We start from the raw sequence: 16,081 nt of genomic DNA on the forward strand, positions 1-16,081 counted from the left end.
GTTTTTAGACGCATTTGTGCCAACACAGCATATTGTACATACAAGCATTGACTGCTTTTGTTTATTTTCTGTGTTCTCCTACAAAAAGAGCATATAGCAATAGTGATGCCATAAGATATGAAATTTGTTTCATAACGCCACCAGTGGATACACAAGATACATGGGAACAGCCTGAACCTGAAGGGTGTTGCACAGTGACGCGGAAATCATGATTCTCTTCGTTGTGTTGTGGTTCTCATTTTTGTACATACAAATTTATTTATTGATCTTGTATGTTTTATGGATCTAGATTTGTCAATGAAGCACGTCTGATAGCGCTGAAGCCCAGAGAGATGGCACACTGTGACGTGGTTTACCCCAACACAGAATGTAACACTGTCAACGTTGTCAAAACATTTTCTAATGGCTAATATTATTACTATTAATATGATTATTATAAAGCTATTTTAGCGAGTTAAATGAGGGGTGCTGTGTCTCCTTTGTCGTTTTTTTTTTGTGTTTATTTTCTGACTCCATCAACCAGATTTAAAAGCTGAAAGAAAAAAGCAAGAAATTAATCTGAGCAATGAGTAAAAGGGCAACTTCACCAGTTTTTCAACTTGATTACCACATAGCAGAATCGCTGTGGTCATAATCTGAGCCATGAGTGGGCCAGAACATAGCTACACAGCAGCCAAGAAGAAACCATGCAAGGCTAACTCTGCCACATCTCGCAGATGACATCATCTGGAGGAGGTTTTTCAATTCAGAACATGTCAGCTGGAAAAGTTCTGAAGAAGCAGATCAACCATGATCAAGAAACCAGATAAGATCTGAACTCAATGTAAGATAATGCAGAGTTTTACAGTTGGAGGCAGAGAGAAGTTTGCATGAACTCGTCAAAGTACAACCCCGAGAAACGAGTTGAAAAATCAGTGCAGTTGCCTTTTCAGTATTTCTCTATTATATTTGTGACAATTTCATTCCTATTACTTCAGGGTAGCTGTGTTTGTTGATTCAACATTTATTACATATTTCATCTGACATTTTGAATCCCCTCGTTTCTCCCTCATACATTCCTGTGTGATTTTTCTTTTCTGACATTTTTTTTTTAATTCAATAAAACCACGGTACATTTAAATGGTCACAGAGAGCTGTGCTCCAAGCTGCACGCATTTTACAGCATGAATGAATATATGATGTATTTCAGTTCCAAGAAATCATTTCAGATTTTCTTTTACCATGTATTTAGCGACATTTTCTCATCCCCACTAATAAATCATGTTAAGAGTTAAACTAATTTGAACAGTAAATATAAGACGCATTTTTTTACAGTGCAGGCAAACTCACCAGGGAGAGCACTTATTACAAATGCAAAATAGAGGTCAAGGAAAAGGATTTGCCAAAGAACATTTCCATTTTATTTATTCCTCTCTCTCTGTCTGCAGGAATTTGCAATGCAAATACATGAAGACCATATACACCTATTAAGAAAGGTTAAAGGAGGGGACAGAACAATTTAGCCCTGGTATAAGAAGTCAAATGCACAAAATCCCATGGGCATTCACTTCACTTAACTTGGACCGACTCCTCCACAGAGGATATTTTGGTCTATTCACACACCTGTTGTGGCAAAGAGCTGCACTCACAAGCATGGAGCTGAATATAAAGCACCCAGCTGAAATCCTGAAACGTGCAGCAGTAGCCTCGGGTTAAGTGAAGCAGGCTCCAATTAAAGGTCAGCGGTTTATAAAATATACAAGTGTGAGATATCAATTCAATCCTCAGGCACTTGCTGAAAAAAAAAAAAAAAGTGCTGACAGGTGCTCAGCAGAACATCAAAAAAATCAAACAGATCTAAATGGTCTTGGCCACAATCACAGCCTTACCTTGTAAAGATCCATCAGACAATTTGTCGCCTCTTGACCTTATTTCAAGTTATTTTTAAGTTTTTAGAAAAGTCAGCCGTGAACAACAGCATTTTAATTGAACCTTGCCATTTCTGAAAACACAAATTAAACAAGTGAAGTGATATTTTTAAGCATGCAGCATTAAATAGAAAAAAAAAGTGCTCTGCAAATGTCCGTACTGTAAACATACAAACAAATCATTCATAAAACGAATCGTTTCGGAAACGGCGATCACACAGGCGAGAAGCTGCCGGGAAAATCTCACAAGCCCAAAATCCACAGATTCCACTCTTCACTCAGTCAAAATCGCTAAAGAAAGCAGAGAGGCAATATTAAAGCTTTGGTCCTCATCACAGTCATTAAGGGGGAGTGCTTGATTCGTCTTGATTCTTCATTTTGGCAAAAATATAAAAAGATTTCATCAGTGTTATCACTTCAGCCTATGTTCAGACATTCTAAATACTCAGTGCTGTGGTGGTTGAACACTTCTGGTGTTTAAGGCTCATTGGATATTCTCCAGTTTGAGTGTCCACGCCTGACCAGGGGTATAGGGCAGCTCGGGCAGCTGCACAACAATGCCACCACTGGGTTGGACTGGAGACCAGGATAAAGGCTTAGGATTCCCCAACAAAGTCACCTGCACAAGGAACAAAACTCAATGATTTAGTCTCTGGTGTTTCATCCACATCCACAGCCCTCGTTCTGTGCAAAAATGTATTTGAATGTGTCTATAAAGCTAAAATGAGGCTTAAACAGCCTGAGTTTATTAGACCTAGTGTATAGCTCCCAAAGTTTTTGTCATTTTGCTATAAAATTTCCTCTTTGTGTTTTCTTAAACACACGTTTTTTCTGTTCAGTTGCAGTGGAAATGTGCCTTTTATTATTTATATAATTTTATATTACTGTATACAAAAATGGAACTGTGTCCAAAGATACCGCAGCTTTAGAGGATATAAAGTGCTGGGAGAGAAGGATTTAGGATTGGGGATATTGTTTTTACAAAGGGCTTTTACAGGTGGGCAATAACAAGAACAATATTTTAAGCAAGCAAACATTTATTTATGTTTATATGGGCTTTTTTAAGACAGACTGAAAACCTGTTATTTGAGTTTTTAGGGATTTGTGACAATGTGTTTCTGTTTCTCACAAGGTCCAAGCTTCGCTATTGACTTTCTATAATGTGTAAAATCATCATAGAAAACATTGTGTCTTTACCTTGGTGGCTGCGGATGTTTTGGGTTTCAGCAGCTTCAGTTTGGGATTGGGAGGTTTGGCTGTCATGATGGCATAGACTGTGGTCCCTTTAGACGTATACCTGTAAAGATCGGGGTACATTTACCCATAATCTGCATAGAAATTATTGGCTTGCTCACTTAATCATGACTATAGCAGTTATTTTGTTTTATTCTGCACTTAACCCCAAACGTACTGTAGGTGTGTGACTTCTACATACATCACTGAAAAAAGATTCAACTGTCCCTTCTACTTACCAGACTGGTATGGTGCTGTTCTCTGCCTGTACCCTCCAGGGTTTAGAAGCATAGATGGCCTCCCCGTTGATGTCCAACCAGGCTCCAACACCCCTGAGTCTCTCCTCAAATAAAGTGGGGATCATCCCATCAGGTGTGGGACCCACATTTAGGAGGTAGTTGCCTCCCAGAGCTACAGTTTGAACGAGATCCTGTGGTAAAAGCAACAGTAGGCAGAGGTCAGAGATACTGATCACAGTATTACTAAACTGAACAATATGCTGAGGAAAAAAAAAATATCCAGACTTAAATTATGGTTATTTTTGCAAGGGTAACACAGACAGGTCTGATGTATATGTTAGCACAACAACACAGTAAAAATTCAAGCATTTATTTGTTGACAAGACATCAGAATCTAGTCAGTCTGAGAGCTGTGCACCGTACAAGTGCAGAAATATAATTACTATATCTTACCATTATAACAGCCATATACAAACATAGCCACAACCTGGCTATGACTACAGATTAGTTTATCTACTGTAAAATTATATATGACATATCCTCACCACTATGATGGTGGGTAAGGGCATCATTTCACTCAGCTTCATGTTCCGACGGTAACCCCATGACAGCGTGTCCACTGATGTGCATTTCTCCCATTTGTGTTTAACTAGGTGGCCTGGAGTATACTTGTCATCACAGTTATAGTAGCCACCATGTTTACAACCACACCCAGCGCCCCATCGGTCATTGGTCACAACAGTATCCTAAAACAAAGGAGACATCTTAAGTTGCATCTTCACACTTCATTGTTGAACTGCTTCCTTCAAAAACACTACATTTTTTGTTGTTAACACAGTTAACGTGTTGGTTCCTTGTTATGAAGACATTTACCTTGACAGGGCTGTCATTGTAGAGCCAGGCCAGGAACTCAGTGGAGTTCCAGTAGGTGTCAGGTGCTTCCCAGTCCCCATCAGACCAGAGAACCTCAGGTTTGTACCTTAAAGGACACAGCAAGTCAAAGGTTCAGAGACACTTCATAAGCTCACGTGCAGTCACATGCTGGTTCACTTATGATTGACAAGATCATGCGCAATGAAGTGCAGTCATATGATGTAGTAATCATCATTTTAAGTGTTACAGACCTGACAATCATGTTATAAAGCTCTGGCAGCAGTTTCTGCATCACATACTTCTGCGTTTTGAATCCGTTCTTCTTGTCAAACAGGTAGAGAGGGTGGAACCACTCATACAGGGAGTTGTAGAGTCCATAGTGCAATGACCTAAATACAAAAATTAGCAATGTTAACTGCTGCTGCTGTGACAGACAAAATCCATTAGACTATGCCATCGCTATAGAGGAGCTACTGAGCAAAATTCAGGCCCCAGAACAACAGTATTATACTGAGGTATAATACTCTGGGTATGTCAATACAGAGCTCAAATCAAATACCAGTGCCCCCTTACTCACAAATTGGATTTGAGGAGAGGGATGGTGTGTCACTAATAAATGAGTCAGCAGCCCACTGCGACTTCATAAATGTATCAGAGAGCAGCAACACAATAAAGCCTGTACGACTGCAAGTCATCAGATATTCCTGATCTAAACTATTCCAAGCACAACATCATGTCTTGAGCTGTCTTGAGTTTTCAGTCGAACACAGTGGGTATGCTTGTACAGCACTTTTCCATCCAGTGCTTGCATGATTTCTCATTTTGTCAGTGACAGCGACAGCAACAACAACAACAACAACAACAACAACATCCCCAGCATGTGACATCCCACCTGCTGCGCACAGCCTCTCCCAGGTCTCCCACTAGGTCCCTGTGAGGACCAGTATCAACAGAATTCCAGTTCCAGGAGTTTGGAGACTCCCAGTTGGTAAAACCCTCATGGTGTTTGGCGGTCAGGACGACGTACCTGCAATTCAGAGAATGAGTGAGTTGACGTGTTTAACTGTAACGGGAAGTGTAAATCACAGCACTAGCTGAGGAAATGACCTCACTTTGCACCAGAGGCCTTGAATATATCGGCCCACTCCTCCGGGTCGAAGAACTGAGCGTGAAAGTGCGGGGCGAACTCCGGGTAGCTGAACCCAGGAGGGTAGTTCTTCGACATGTAGTCCACACACGCCCGGTCCGGAGGCTGCTCGCCCTGCCAGTGCCACCAGAACCACTCGCTGCCAAACCCGGGGACAGAAAACACACCCCAGTGGATAAAAATCCCCAGCTTAGCCTCGTCGTACCACGAAGGAAGTGGTCTCGCGTCCAGACTGGTCCAGTCGGGGGTGTAGCGAGCAGCCGTGTGGCAAACACAAGCGGCCGCAAACAGCAACACGGCTAGCATGTTCGCAAAAGCTTACATTTAAAGTCGAGAAGCTCTGTTTACACCTCGGTGCGACAAGGAAATAAAGTCAGCGGCTTTCACTTTTGTGCAGCTATTACTTTTTGTTGTTGTTGTTGTTTTCAATCATATGACCGTTTCAATCATGCGCCGCGTCTTCTTCTGCTTCTTTTTCTTCTTCTTCTTCGTTTTAATGTAGCGTAACTTTATCGCCACCTGCTGGTCGGCTGCAGAGTCCTTCTTCCAAATGTGAAGATGTGCTATTAAAACTTTCATTACTGTGTGAGAAACTACTTTTTAAGCTCCATATGCCCATTGTCCACATGCTCCAGTGACATTTTTTAAATAATGATAAACAAATAATATTAAAATAAATAATAACATGACACGCAGTATAAAAACAATGGCACAATAAATTTAGTGTCCCCCAGTCTGACCCATAGACTGTATGTTTAATGTAAAGGTTGGATATGTTGTGCCTTCTTCTAAGAGTTCCATTGCCATTGTGTCTCCAAGTGAAGTTTCTGTGTTACTTACAGATGATGGTAATTTCATTTGGCTTGCTTTTAAAGTGCTGTGTATTTATCTTCTTATGATTTCAGACAGGCTTTGCTCAACAAACAGACAGACAAACCATCTTATATTCCAGTGGCGTGTTTTTTATAACTGGCCTTCTTCCTTTCAGAAGAAAACTAATTACAACAGAGAAAAAAGATAACCCAATCTGTCCACCCTGTAAATGGCTGTTGTCTTTCATTATATTTATCACAGCATCATATAACATTTTTCTGAATTGACTCTGAAATACCAAAGATGCAAGTTTATAATTACAGATGGCAAGGATCACTCAGGTTTTCTGGTTTCAGGTTTTCCAAAAGAGCTACTGTAAATTTACTACATGTAAAGCAAATTCACCATTCAATCTGATTCATTCCAACATGTTGAAAATAGTAATTAAATACGGCTCAAGATGTGTCCCAGCATCTGAGTTGAGTGAGTTGGTTGTTTTTGGATTTTTTTTTTTTTTTTTAAATCATGTGCATGAAAACAGTATTCTATAGATTATTTTATTTTAAAGGAAATAAGATGAGAAACAGATTTCTCTGTGATAGCTACATATTGATTAGTTTATATACCTTATAAAAGAAACGTTTTGAACGTTTCCCCACAAATAAAAATGCCTGTGCTGTGGCAAAATAATATTAAATCCTATCAGGTTTCCATTTCAAGGCCTATACACATGGACTTATTTCCACGTTTATTAGTATTGTATCTTTCCAATACTCTCCGATTGTCTCTCCTATATTCTGTAGCGATGTAGGCCACATGATGTTGTCATTATAAAGAGATGCGGTCAGTGGGCAACTGACTGAGGATTCACGTCACCGATGGTTCCGGGTGGTTCTCGCTCCTGCACACTGAGTCCGCGGAGGACTGCATGTCTGAGTCAGGGTGATCCTCAGTCCTGCCCACAAAATCCGTGGACGTGTCAGTCTGTCCCGGGCAGGATGCGTATGCAGCCAGAGCCTCCAGCCCGGCCAGGACGAGCGGGTCCCGCCGCTGAGACCTGCGGCCGTAGCCCAGCCGCTTCAGGGTCCGTCGAGTGGTGGTCAGCGAGATGGGCTTCTCCTGCCCGCTGCTGTTGTACAGAGCCTGGATCTGCACGCTCGTAGCCTGGTTGTTCGCCTCCACCATTCTCTCGATCCTCCTCTCGCCACTCTCATCCACCAGGCGCTTCCTCCCGCAGGAGCCCCGGTGACTGGAGGTTTTCTGCTTCTCGCACCATTCCCGGTAGACCCGAGACACCGCAGTCTTGGAGAATCCCAGCCGGTTCACGGTCTCCGAGATGCTGCAGCCGGCGCTCCGGGCTCCGACGATCATACCCCGCTCGAACTCGCTTAAATCCCGAGACTTCCCCATGTGTCAGTGTCGAGTCCGGCGGGGAAGCTGCTTCAGAGACGGACTGCAGAGCCCCGCTTTCGGCTCCACACTGAACAAAGTCGTCCAAATAATAATCGTTCTTCTTCTGTGGTTTGTGCCGCACCACGCTCCGTGAACGCGTCCTGTCGCCCTCCTCAGTTCGTTCTGTCATATTCTGTCATGAATGTTTGATATTATTATCTGACAGACGCAAAGAAAACTGTAAGCAGGTATAAAGAAAACCTGCCTTGGATGTGTTTTGTAGGAGCTCCGACGCCTAAAACTAATTAAGGGTTTCAAAATAATAAAAAAAAAACTGTCAAGAATCAGACGGTAATTCATTGGAGGGTTTAGATGGTGACAGTGAAGGTGTCTGGGACCAGCAGGAATGATGCTGCATTAAAATGCCCCCCCCCCCCGGTTTTTATTATTCTGAATAATTAGCCTTTGTGTTATTGTGTTTTGATTATTATAAAACAACAACAACAACAACAACAACCCTCTGCAGTCAAAAAAGGTGATGATCATAAGTCATTCTACACCCTAATAGCAAATAGTTTAGCTCAGGCATTCAGATTAAACTACTTGGGGAGACGTTTTGTATCTGGAGTGATCCTCATTGCAAATAATTTTTCCTTTAATAGGGGCTGGATCACTAGAGGGCATCACAGGACACTTTTTAGACAGAACAGTCCTGCAGGTTCCTCAGATTCAAATCCATGTCAAACCACAAGGAAATGAACACATCTTGAGATGAATAAATGTCTGACCGTAAAAAAACAAAAAAACAAACAAACACTTTTACACACAAACATCAGATGGAGGACAAACAGATACACAAAGCATTTATTGCATTTATTGATACCCACAAAGCTCATTTTATCTGTGAAGTGTAATCTCAATCACACCGTATCAAAACATGTAACAAGCTACTCGGTTAATCAGAAAGCTGCAGCTTTATGAGTGACAGCACATATAGGAGGATTTGGTTACCTGTGCAAAGTCATGGACAGGAAATGAAAGACCACGATAATAATGAAAAGAAAAATAGACTGAATCTATTTGGAATCAATTTGCAGTCCAGCAAATCACTGGAGTATAATATCTCCAACTATCAAAAAAAATCATATCTTCTGGTTACAAATTAGTCAATAAATAAAGTCAGCTTACAGTAATAATTTAACATAAATAACAGTTTGGCCACAGTTAAAGAAATTATCTCCTTCACCGTTTATTGTGCGCTACAATTTCACAGACTGTGACCTACGTCAGTGCAGACAGCCAGCTGCCTTTCAAGCATCTGTTTCTCCACCAAGTCCTCCACTCTGCCAACCTCCACCTCATCTACATCGTCAATAAAACTGGACCAGTCTGTATTGCCGTCTGCGCGCTCCATGGGCTCCTGCTGGCTGGCAGGGTGAACTGGGTCAGAATCGTCATGAGTGGTGGTCACACAGTTGCAGCTTTCGCAGATGCCAAAGCGTCTGAGTCCAGGGGAAACACTGGATCCGGTGAAGGTCCGCCTGCAGCTTTTACAAGACACTGGCCAGTAGTGCCTGTGAACCTGCAGATGGTTGATACAATAAAAAAAAAAAAACAGACAAGTATGTGACTCATTAGCACAGGCAACAACAACAACAACAACAACAACAACAACCTGTAGACTATAGGTGAAAAACACCATCATCCAAATGATTTACTGCTCTCATTATACTTCATTAACTGCACACAATACACAGACAACATGGAAAATAAAGGGATTTAGCTCAACTAAAGACTGAGACAGTAATTACTGTTTACAACTCCTAGCAAACGCTGCCTTAAATAAACCAATATATCTTCACCATGCATTATTGACTTTACAATTCTCTGCAAACAGAATGCAGTAATTTATCTGTAAACTGAAACAAGAGAACAAATTATTGCCATTATACAATTTCCCACAAAAGTTGTAATTAAAAGTCAGGAGTTTAAGAGTTTGTATAAATCAATATATCAGAATGAAGAACACTGTAATTTAACATTGCTCTCTATAAGCCAACTATTTCTCTGTATGACAGTTGCTGACATTAGCTGTTGCTAAAATGTGATTTTCCTTATACTCCAATTCTCTTAGTTAAGGAGCCTTTGGCCTTAGGTACCCTATACTAAAAACGAGGCTGATTATCCTGAAGTCAAAGCTACACTGAGATCTTACACTGAGCGCATGGCTGCGAAGGTGTTCCTGTCTCGTGAACCTCTTGCCGCACATGGGACAGGGGAAGGGCCTCTCTCCTGTGTGACAACGGATGTGTCTTTTCATGATGCCTTTCTGTTTGGCAGTGTATGGGCAGAACGGGCACTTGTGGAGTTTCACTAAACCATCACCTGCAGCGGAAAAGAGAGAGACCGACAACTCAAATTAGGGTTGGGCAATGTAGACTTTAAACTATAGCATGATATTCTAGGGTAACAATATGATACAAGAACAGTACACTTGAACAATACTTCTTTGTACTGTACAGTTATTCGATATGGCACAACCCTAGTTCAAATCTATCTGAACAGGACAGTGCAGAAAAACATATAATATAATTATATTATACGTCAAACTGCGCAAATGGCATGTGTTTAGCCTGTTGCTGCTGACTACCTGTAAACTCTCCAATCCAATCAGGCTGGATCTCCACGATTGATGATCCTACAAACCCTAAACCTTCATCTATTCTGCCTCCTCCTGTGCTGCTACTAAGTCCTTGAGTAAAACGCTGCCCCATTCTGTCCCCAAGAGGACTGGGGCCTTCGCCCCTGGCCAGCATCTCCATCAGCTGCCTGGCATTGAAAGAAGGACTGTATCCAAGAGGGGAGCGCTCACTGGAGTGAGAGGGACTTGGGGGAAGTAGTCTGCTATGATGAGGATTGTGCAGAGAAGGCCCAGGATATGAGGCCAGGTCTTTGGTTTCAGGGGACTCCATAAGCTCCTCATCAGGGTCGTATTCTATCTTAGGGTTCACTAACTCCGGGGTTAAAGCAGAGGATGAGGAGGATGATAGATTAGTCTGATCCATGTGTCCCTTCTGTCCTTCGCTCCCAGATGCAAACTCCCCTGTGGAATGGTAGTCACTGTCCATGTCCCTGCTGGTCCCTGGTGGAGTGGTGACAGGGATAGACAAGGGGGTTCTAGCCGAGGTCACAGACTCTGGACCTAATCTGGATCCTCTATCTGCGTCTGCTACTGCGGAATGAGGTTCTGCAGCACCTGCACCACTGGAGATAGTTGCAGCTGGAGTACCGCTGTCTGCAGGACCTATTCCTCCATCCTGAGCCTGGACCTCTTTCTCTGTGTTCCTCTCCTTCTCTTTGCTGCATATTTCCAAAGATGAGCGGATGTAGCTTTTACAGAAGTTCACCAGGTCAGTCATCTGCAGGTAGCTGGCTGCTGACATCACCTCAATGACATTGCTTCTGTTTAGGGCCAAACGGCCAGAGTACAGAAAGTCCAGGATAATTGAGAAAGCATCAGCTGTTACGATGTCCAAAGATGCTGTACTGTGGCGTTGACCACTATCCTGAAAAGAAAAATGTTTGAGGTTTTTTTAATAGCATCTAAGGCATCTGATGAAACACTGGACAGTACTTTTATCAGTTCCTCTTACCTGCAGGTAGTGAACCAGAAGAGCCCGGAAGTAGCCGCTCCCAGCGAACAGTACATTACGATGAGCTTTGAAGACACGGCCCTCAACAAGGATGCTACAGTCACAAAAGAAGTCCCGCTTACGTTGCTCATTGAGTTCAAACAGCAGTTTGGGCAGATAGCAAGGCACTTCCATATTTACACCTCGGTGGGTCCTTCCAGGAAAAGAGAAGAGTGAAGCAAGGAGGGTGTCAGTTTAAAGAGGAAAATCAAAGGGTCTATATTGAAGTTTTGTAGAGTTTGATTGATGACATTTGATTTACCTTTAACTATAGGCTGTGTGACAGATTTCTTGTTAAGTGACAAATTCTCTTTCTTAAGATACATAGATATATAGATTAATTATTGTTTATGCCAAGTCAAAATTACTAATAGGGGAAGAAATAATCCTTTAACAATTACTTAACTTAGTTAGCTAATGGGCATTACGTTTGTGCAAGTTTAATCAGAGATTAAGCAACGATTAACAATGTTACCCTAATCAACACGGTTATTAACATTTACAGATACAAATAGCAAAACAAATACACAACCCTACAGGTTTAACAGAGTAGACACAAAGGGAAGGTAAAGGTTAAGTACCTTAGCTCTTCTCTATGTTTACATACAAGTTAGCTTGTGTGGCTAACACCGAGTACAAACGCAACCGACTAACGTCACCGCCTGCAATTTATTAAGCAGGCTGACACATGACGGTGTTTATAAAGATACATATAACGGTCTCACCTGTGTAGTTACGCATTTGAGCTTCACAAAACCTTTATCGTAACAAAAAGCTAGAGATTCAGTTAGCTAGGCTAGGCTCATTGCCCCATATCCCCATAAACCATCAACTTCCGCTGTCAGTAAGTAGTGACGTTTTTCACTTATCCAATCACGGACCGATGGAGGCGTGGTCGTACGATTACGCGTACGTATTAAAAACAAGTTGCAATAAATAATGTGAATACTCACAGTCTATTGATTGCTGAGATAAAGTTTGGTTTTCGTCATAACATATAACACAAACAAACTGTAAGTTGTGTAGCTGCAAAAACATTGTAATAACTTGCACTTTGGCAAGGAGTAAGCATCTCTATAGTCCAAGACAGACACAGCGGTGCTTGTTTCCAACCATCCCTGCACCTACAGCTTCCGATTGTATGAACACACCTGATCCAGGTAATAAACAGTGGGTAGGACAGGGATAGAAATTCAGCATGATCCCAAATAGTATGGCGCATCATTTCATATTTGCCCTTTCTTCACCAATGTGATGTCTGCCCTTCCCTTTCTTGTATGACTAATATCATCAGTTAAGTTGAGTAAAGAATGGTGTTGTGTGTGGACATAAGATAGATATAACCCATCTTTTAATTACAATATTATTGCTTGAGAAAACTATCATTAGTAGCACTTTTACATTTATTACATTTTATCAGTCGCAGAGCGGAGGAGTAAAAAGTACAATAGTGCCATAAATCAAAAATACTCAAGTAGAAGTACATAAACTATTGTACTTATGTACAGTTCTTAAGAAAAATCTCCACCTCTGGCAAAATCTCTTACTACTATGTTATATTGATTTATGAATTCAAATTACATTGGTAAAGTGACGATAAAGGTCCAGTACAAAAGTCTGTAAAGGTGAATGTGTGGTTGTTATGTAATATTAGATGACAATGAGGCTTAGTAAGATTAGAGAAAATAGTCCCGTACGGTGAAGTTCAACATAAATTGAATTGCTCTAATATAGTGTAATTATTACTGTCTCTTACCGTACTTATATCCGGAGGGGGTTGTAACTTAGTTGGTAGTTGTAGAAACGTGATTTAATTAAAAGAGAATTTAAACATTCAACAGTTTAAATTAGCAAAATAAAAATACATTGTATATCTCTTAAACATGGACATTAAGCAGAGTTGGAAAAAATCATTCCACTTTTCTCAAATTATGTGTTTTTGTCTGTACAATATTTTCTCCACTTTAATTTCTAAGAAGTTGAGTTATGCCTGGCTTTCTCCAGGGACAGTGATGACAGTGATGCTGGTGGCTGTGATGTTTTGGAGGAACCTCAAAGTGTCGCACTCCTTCTCCTACCAAGTCCAGCGCGCTGCTGCACAATCACAGGGAGCTTGCTCCATTGTCTGCTCGAGAACACTTGTTTATTTGCCTTTCACTTCGGGGAGAAAATAGTTCCTTTTTTATTTTTGGACATGGCAAGAGTAAACAAGTAGTTCCTTCTGCGCTGTGCCACACCCTCTCAGCACAATCCACAGCCTTTAGAAGTGTTTTTTACACTGATTGGTGCCGACCAGGCAACTTATTTGTTTCAGATATTTTCCCATGGCAAACACGGCAAATACAAAGGCTTCGTGGTGGCCTGGAGAAACCGCAGGGTAGGCGTACATGAGCTTCCATACTCACCCTCTTTGTAAAATGAAATTTATGGCACCTCATAAAACCTCTATTCATGTGCATGAGCCCTAAATATAAACTAGAATAAACCAGCGGGGTTTGACTCAGTTCTTCTAAACTTGACCTGATGGAGCATTGTGTCCGGCTGAAGGCCGGCCAACCGTCAGTTGACCCAACAGCCCGGCCCTAACACGAGTCTATCCCATAACAAAGCTGAAATGGGTTGACCTCAGAGGTGGCGCTGGTTCCTGACCTTCTTCTCACTCTGACTCAGGGAAACACAAGCTCTTTGTTTTGGTCATCTGTTGACATACACACAGGAAACTCCCTTTCCACAGACCTTTCCGAGCCAAGCAATCATACTGGAGTTTCTACAACACTGCCCTATATGTGTGGCAGTTTAACGCTGGTTTACACCCAAAAACCCCTAAGGAACAAATAATATCAGAATTTATGATTGGGTTTTGGCTTACGCCTATGATTATGATGGTGTATGATTTAATGAAGCCCAGTCTAAAAAGTAAATAGATGTATAAGGCTGTTATGTAAGGTTGCATCCAGATTTGGGACCTCACTCATTGTGTGTGTTAGCCACTGTGAGACCCACAGCTGGCACAGAGGGCTCCAGCAGCACCCCTCTGGGTCCCTGTGGTCTGCGCCTCAGTACATAACAGCCACTTAGGCCGGCATTTTCCCAGGCTGAGACAACACACCACGGTGGCAGCGCGAGCCACAGAGAGGGCCTGATTAAAGAGTAGAGACAATGGAGGGAGAGAGAGCCGGGGACCATGGTGGCATTTTCCATCTCCGCCACTGTCTCCTGGGGGGACCAAGTATGTGCCGTGAAACGTTTGAATTATCCCAGAATCTCTGGAATTCAGACAGAGGCACCGCGGAGAGGACCCTCGACCGGGGATCAAAGAGATGTAAGAGGAGTGCGGTGGACTAGTGGTTAGGTCGAGCACATAGGGGAGTATGAGTGTGTGTGTATGTGTGTGTGTCAGAAAACTGACTCGCAAAAGATAAAGAGAATGCTTGAATTTGAATCATATATACTTTTATGGGTACACGTCTAAAGATGTTTTCACAAAAGTCATGTTGGACTTCTGAGGAGGCATTGATCATTAGGCAATGAAATACAGCCATGTGGTGAGAGTGTGTGTGTGTGTGTGTGTGTGTGTGTGTCACTGTCCTTTTATCCCTCATAGGATCAGATAATGCAATCATGGCCAATCATTGGCAGTCTAATACAGCGGGCGCCCCTCTTTAGTTTGGAGACGCCACTTTCCTCGGTGGTGACAGAGGAAGAGGAAGAGAAAAGGGAGAGGGGGAAACCTCGTCTTCCTCTTTCTGTCTATCTCTCTCTGTAATTATCACTTAATGTCCTTCAGTGATCTGGAGACGTCTGTCTCTTACTCAGTCCTTTCTTCCCTTTCTATAGAGGAAATGTATTGCAGTCTGCCAGGCTTTTTTATTATTGTATATTTAGATCAGAACAGAGTAGTAAATGGAGCTGTCCCAGACCACAAGCTTCCGGTAGCGCAGGGCCTCAGCGCTGGCTGGCTGTTTTTGCCACAGCCAAGTCGAAAGATCAAAGCCTCCTGTACTATATACAGTTAGCTGACCTCAAGCAAGTTTTCATGTCTGACAAAGACAGCGTGTGTTTGTGCCTGAGCTACATGCAGACTGTATAGAATTAGTTCACTACGCAAGTATGTCTTGCCTGAACATCTGTCAGGTTGTGTAGCTTTCCAAATACGACTGCTTGCATCCATACATCTCTACGGTGTGTGTCATGGCATGGTCTTATCTTTATTTCATGTCAGAAAAGATAGAATTGCACTGTCATACTGTCATAGCCCAGGGGTTAAAGGAAAATTCATGCAATTAAATAAACAAAACTACTTGTGATTTCATTTGAATGTCCTCCTCACTGATTTTCAACTTGCTTTCTATGGTTGGGGGAGTAGATATATGCATATGATATTAAACCTCCATCTCCCTTCCTGTGTTCAAGTTTGTCAGCTTTCAGCTGAAAACCAGCTGGAGGAGTTTTTTCAGTTCAAATGATGTAATCTGGTTACTCATTCGATGGAAGTTGTAGTCTAGGTAAACTGTAGTAAATAGGTACAGTATTTGCAAGTGGGGTACATTTAGGATACTTGAGTTTACTTGACAGGGCTGTGGGACTACGTCAGACAGAGTATTGTGACACACTATCTAGCAAGCTAGGGCTCCAGTACAAATCATGTTAGTTTATAGATCAGCTGAACTTATCCAATGCCGGGTCCAAATGTTTTACAGATGTAGTTTTGCATTAGGAAAATATAGAATGCAGACATAATCCAGATTTAGTGATCTGTGCATCTCTTGTTTTAGTTTATATTAT

At 41.9% G+C, this 16,081-nt stretch overlaps 2 protein-coding genes across 3 annotated transcripts; both read right to left on the reverse strand.

Moving 5' to 3' along the window:
* Positions 1 to 1,377: 1,377 nt before the first annotated feature.
* Positions 1,378 to 5,875, reverse strand: LOC113154394 (tissue alpha-L-fucosidase). Its single transcript, XM_026348572.1, has 8 exons — positions 5,365 to 5,875; positions 5,145 to 5,279; positions 4,504 to 4,641; positions 4,253 to 4,358; positions 3,925 to 4,125; positions 3,380 to 3,570; positions 3,105 to 3,204; positions 1,378 to 2,526 (listed from the first exon to the last, which is right to left on the reverse strand). The coding sequence occupies exons 1-8, from the start codon at positions 5,703 to 5,705 to the stop codon at positions 2,392 to 2,394; spliced, it is 1,347 nt and encodes a 448-aa protein (XP_026204357.1). The 5' UTR covers positions 5,706 to 5,875; the 3' UTR covers positions 1,378 to 2,391.
* Positions 5,876 to 8,441: 2,566 nt separating this feature from the next.
* Positions 8,442 to 12,145, reverse strand: zbtb8b (zinc finger and BTB domain containing 8B). Of its 2 annotated transcripts, none has more exons than XM_026348571.1 (5): positions 12,044 to 12,145; positions 11,258 to 11,453; positions 10,255 to 11,170; positions 9,820 to 9,989; positions 8,442 to 9,186 (listed from the first exon to the last, which is right to left on the reverse strand). In XM_026348571.1, the coding sequence occupies exons 2-5, from the start codon at positions 11,429 to 11,431 to the stop codon at positions 8,872 to 8,874; spliced, it is 1,575 nt and encodes a 524-aa protein (XP_026204356.1). In that variant the 5' UTR covers positions 11,432 to 11,453; positions 12,044 to 12,145; the 3' UTR covers positions 8,442 to 8,871. The 2 variants fall into 2 exon arrangements, with proteins under 2 accessions (XP_026204356.1, XP_026204355.1); XM_026348570.1 differs by having other exon boundaries at positions 11,258 to 11,450; positions 12,022 to 12,128.
* Between the last annotated feature and the right edge of the window lie 3,936 nt (positions 12,146 to 16,081).

The sequence above is a fragment of the Anabas testudineus genome, chromosome 11, assembly GCF_900324465.2.
Source record: "Anabas testudineus chromosome 11, fAnaTes1.2, whole genome shotgun sequence".
Taxonomy (NCBI): Eukaryota; Metazoa; Chordata; class Actinopteri; order Anabantiformes; family Anabantidae; genus Anabas; species Anabas testudineus.

Coding starts and splice junctions, on each gene's coding strand:
- zbtb8b (XM_026348571.1), bottom strand. CDS start 11,431: ATGGAAGTGCCTTGCTATCTGCCCAAACTGCTGTTTGAACTCAATGAG. Junction 11,171..11,257: donor TTCTGGTTCACTACCTGCAG/GTAAGAGGAACT, acceptor TTTTCTTTTCAG/GATAGTGGTCAACGCCACAG. Junction 9,990..10,254: donor TTGGATTGGAGAGTTTACAG/GTAGTCAGCAGC, acceptor TTTCCGCTGCAG/GTGATGGTTTAGTGAAACTC.
- LOC113154394 (XM_026348572.1), bottom strand. CDS start 5,705: ATGCTAGCCGTGTTGCTGTTTGCGGCCGCTTGTGTTTGCCACACGGCT. Junction 4,642..5,144: donor GGAGAGGCTGTGCGCAGCAG/GTGGGATGTCAC, acceptor TTTTGTATTTAG/GTCATTGCACTATGGACTCT. Junction 3,571..3,924: donor CCTTACCCACCATCATAGTG/GTGAGGATATGT, acceptor CTTTTACCACAG/GATCTCGTTCAAACTGTAGC.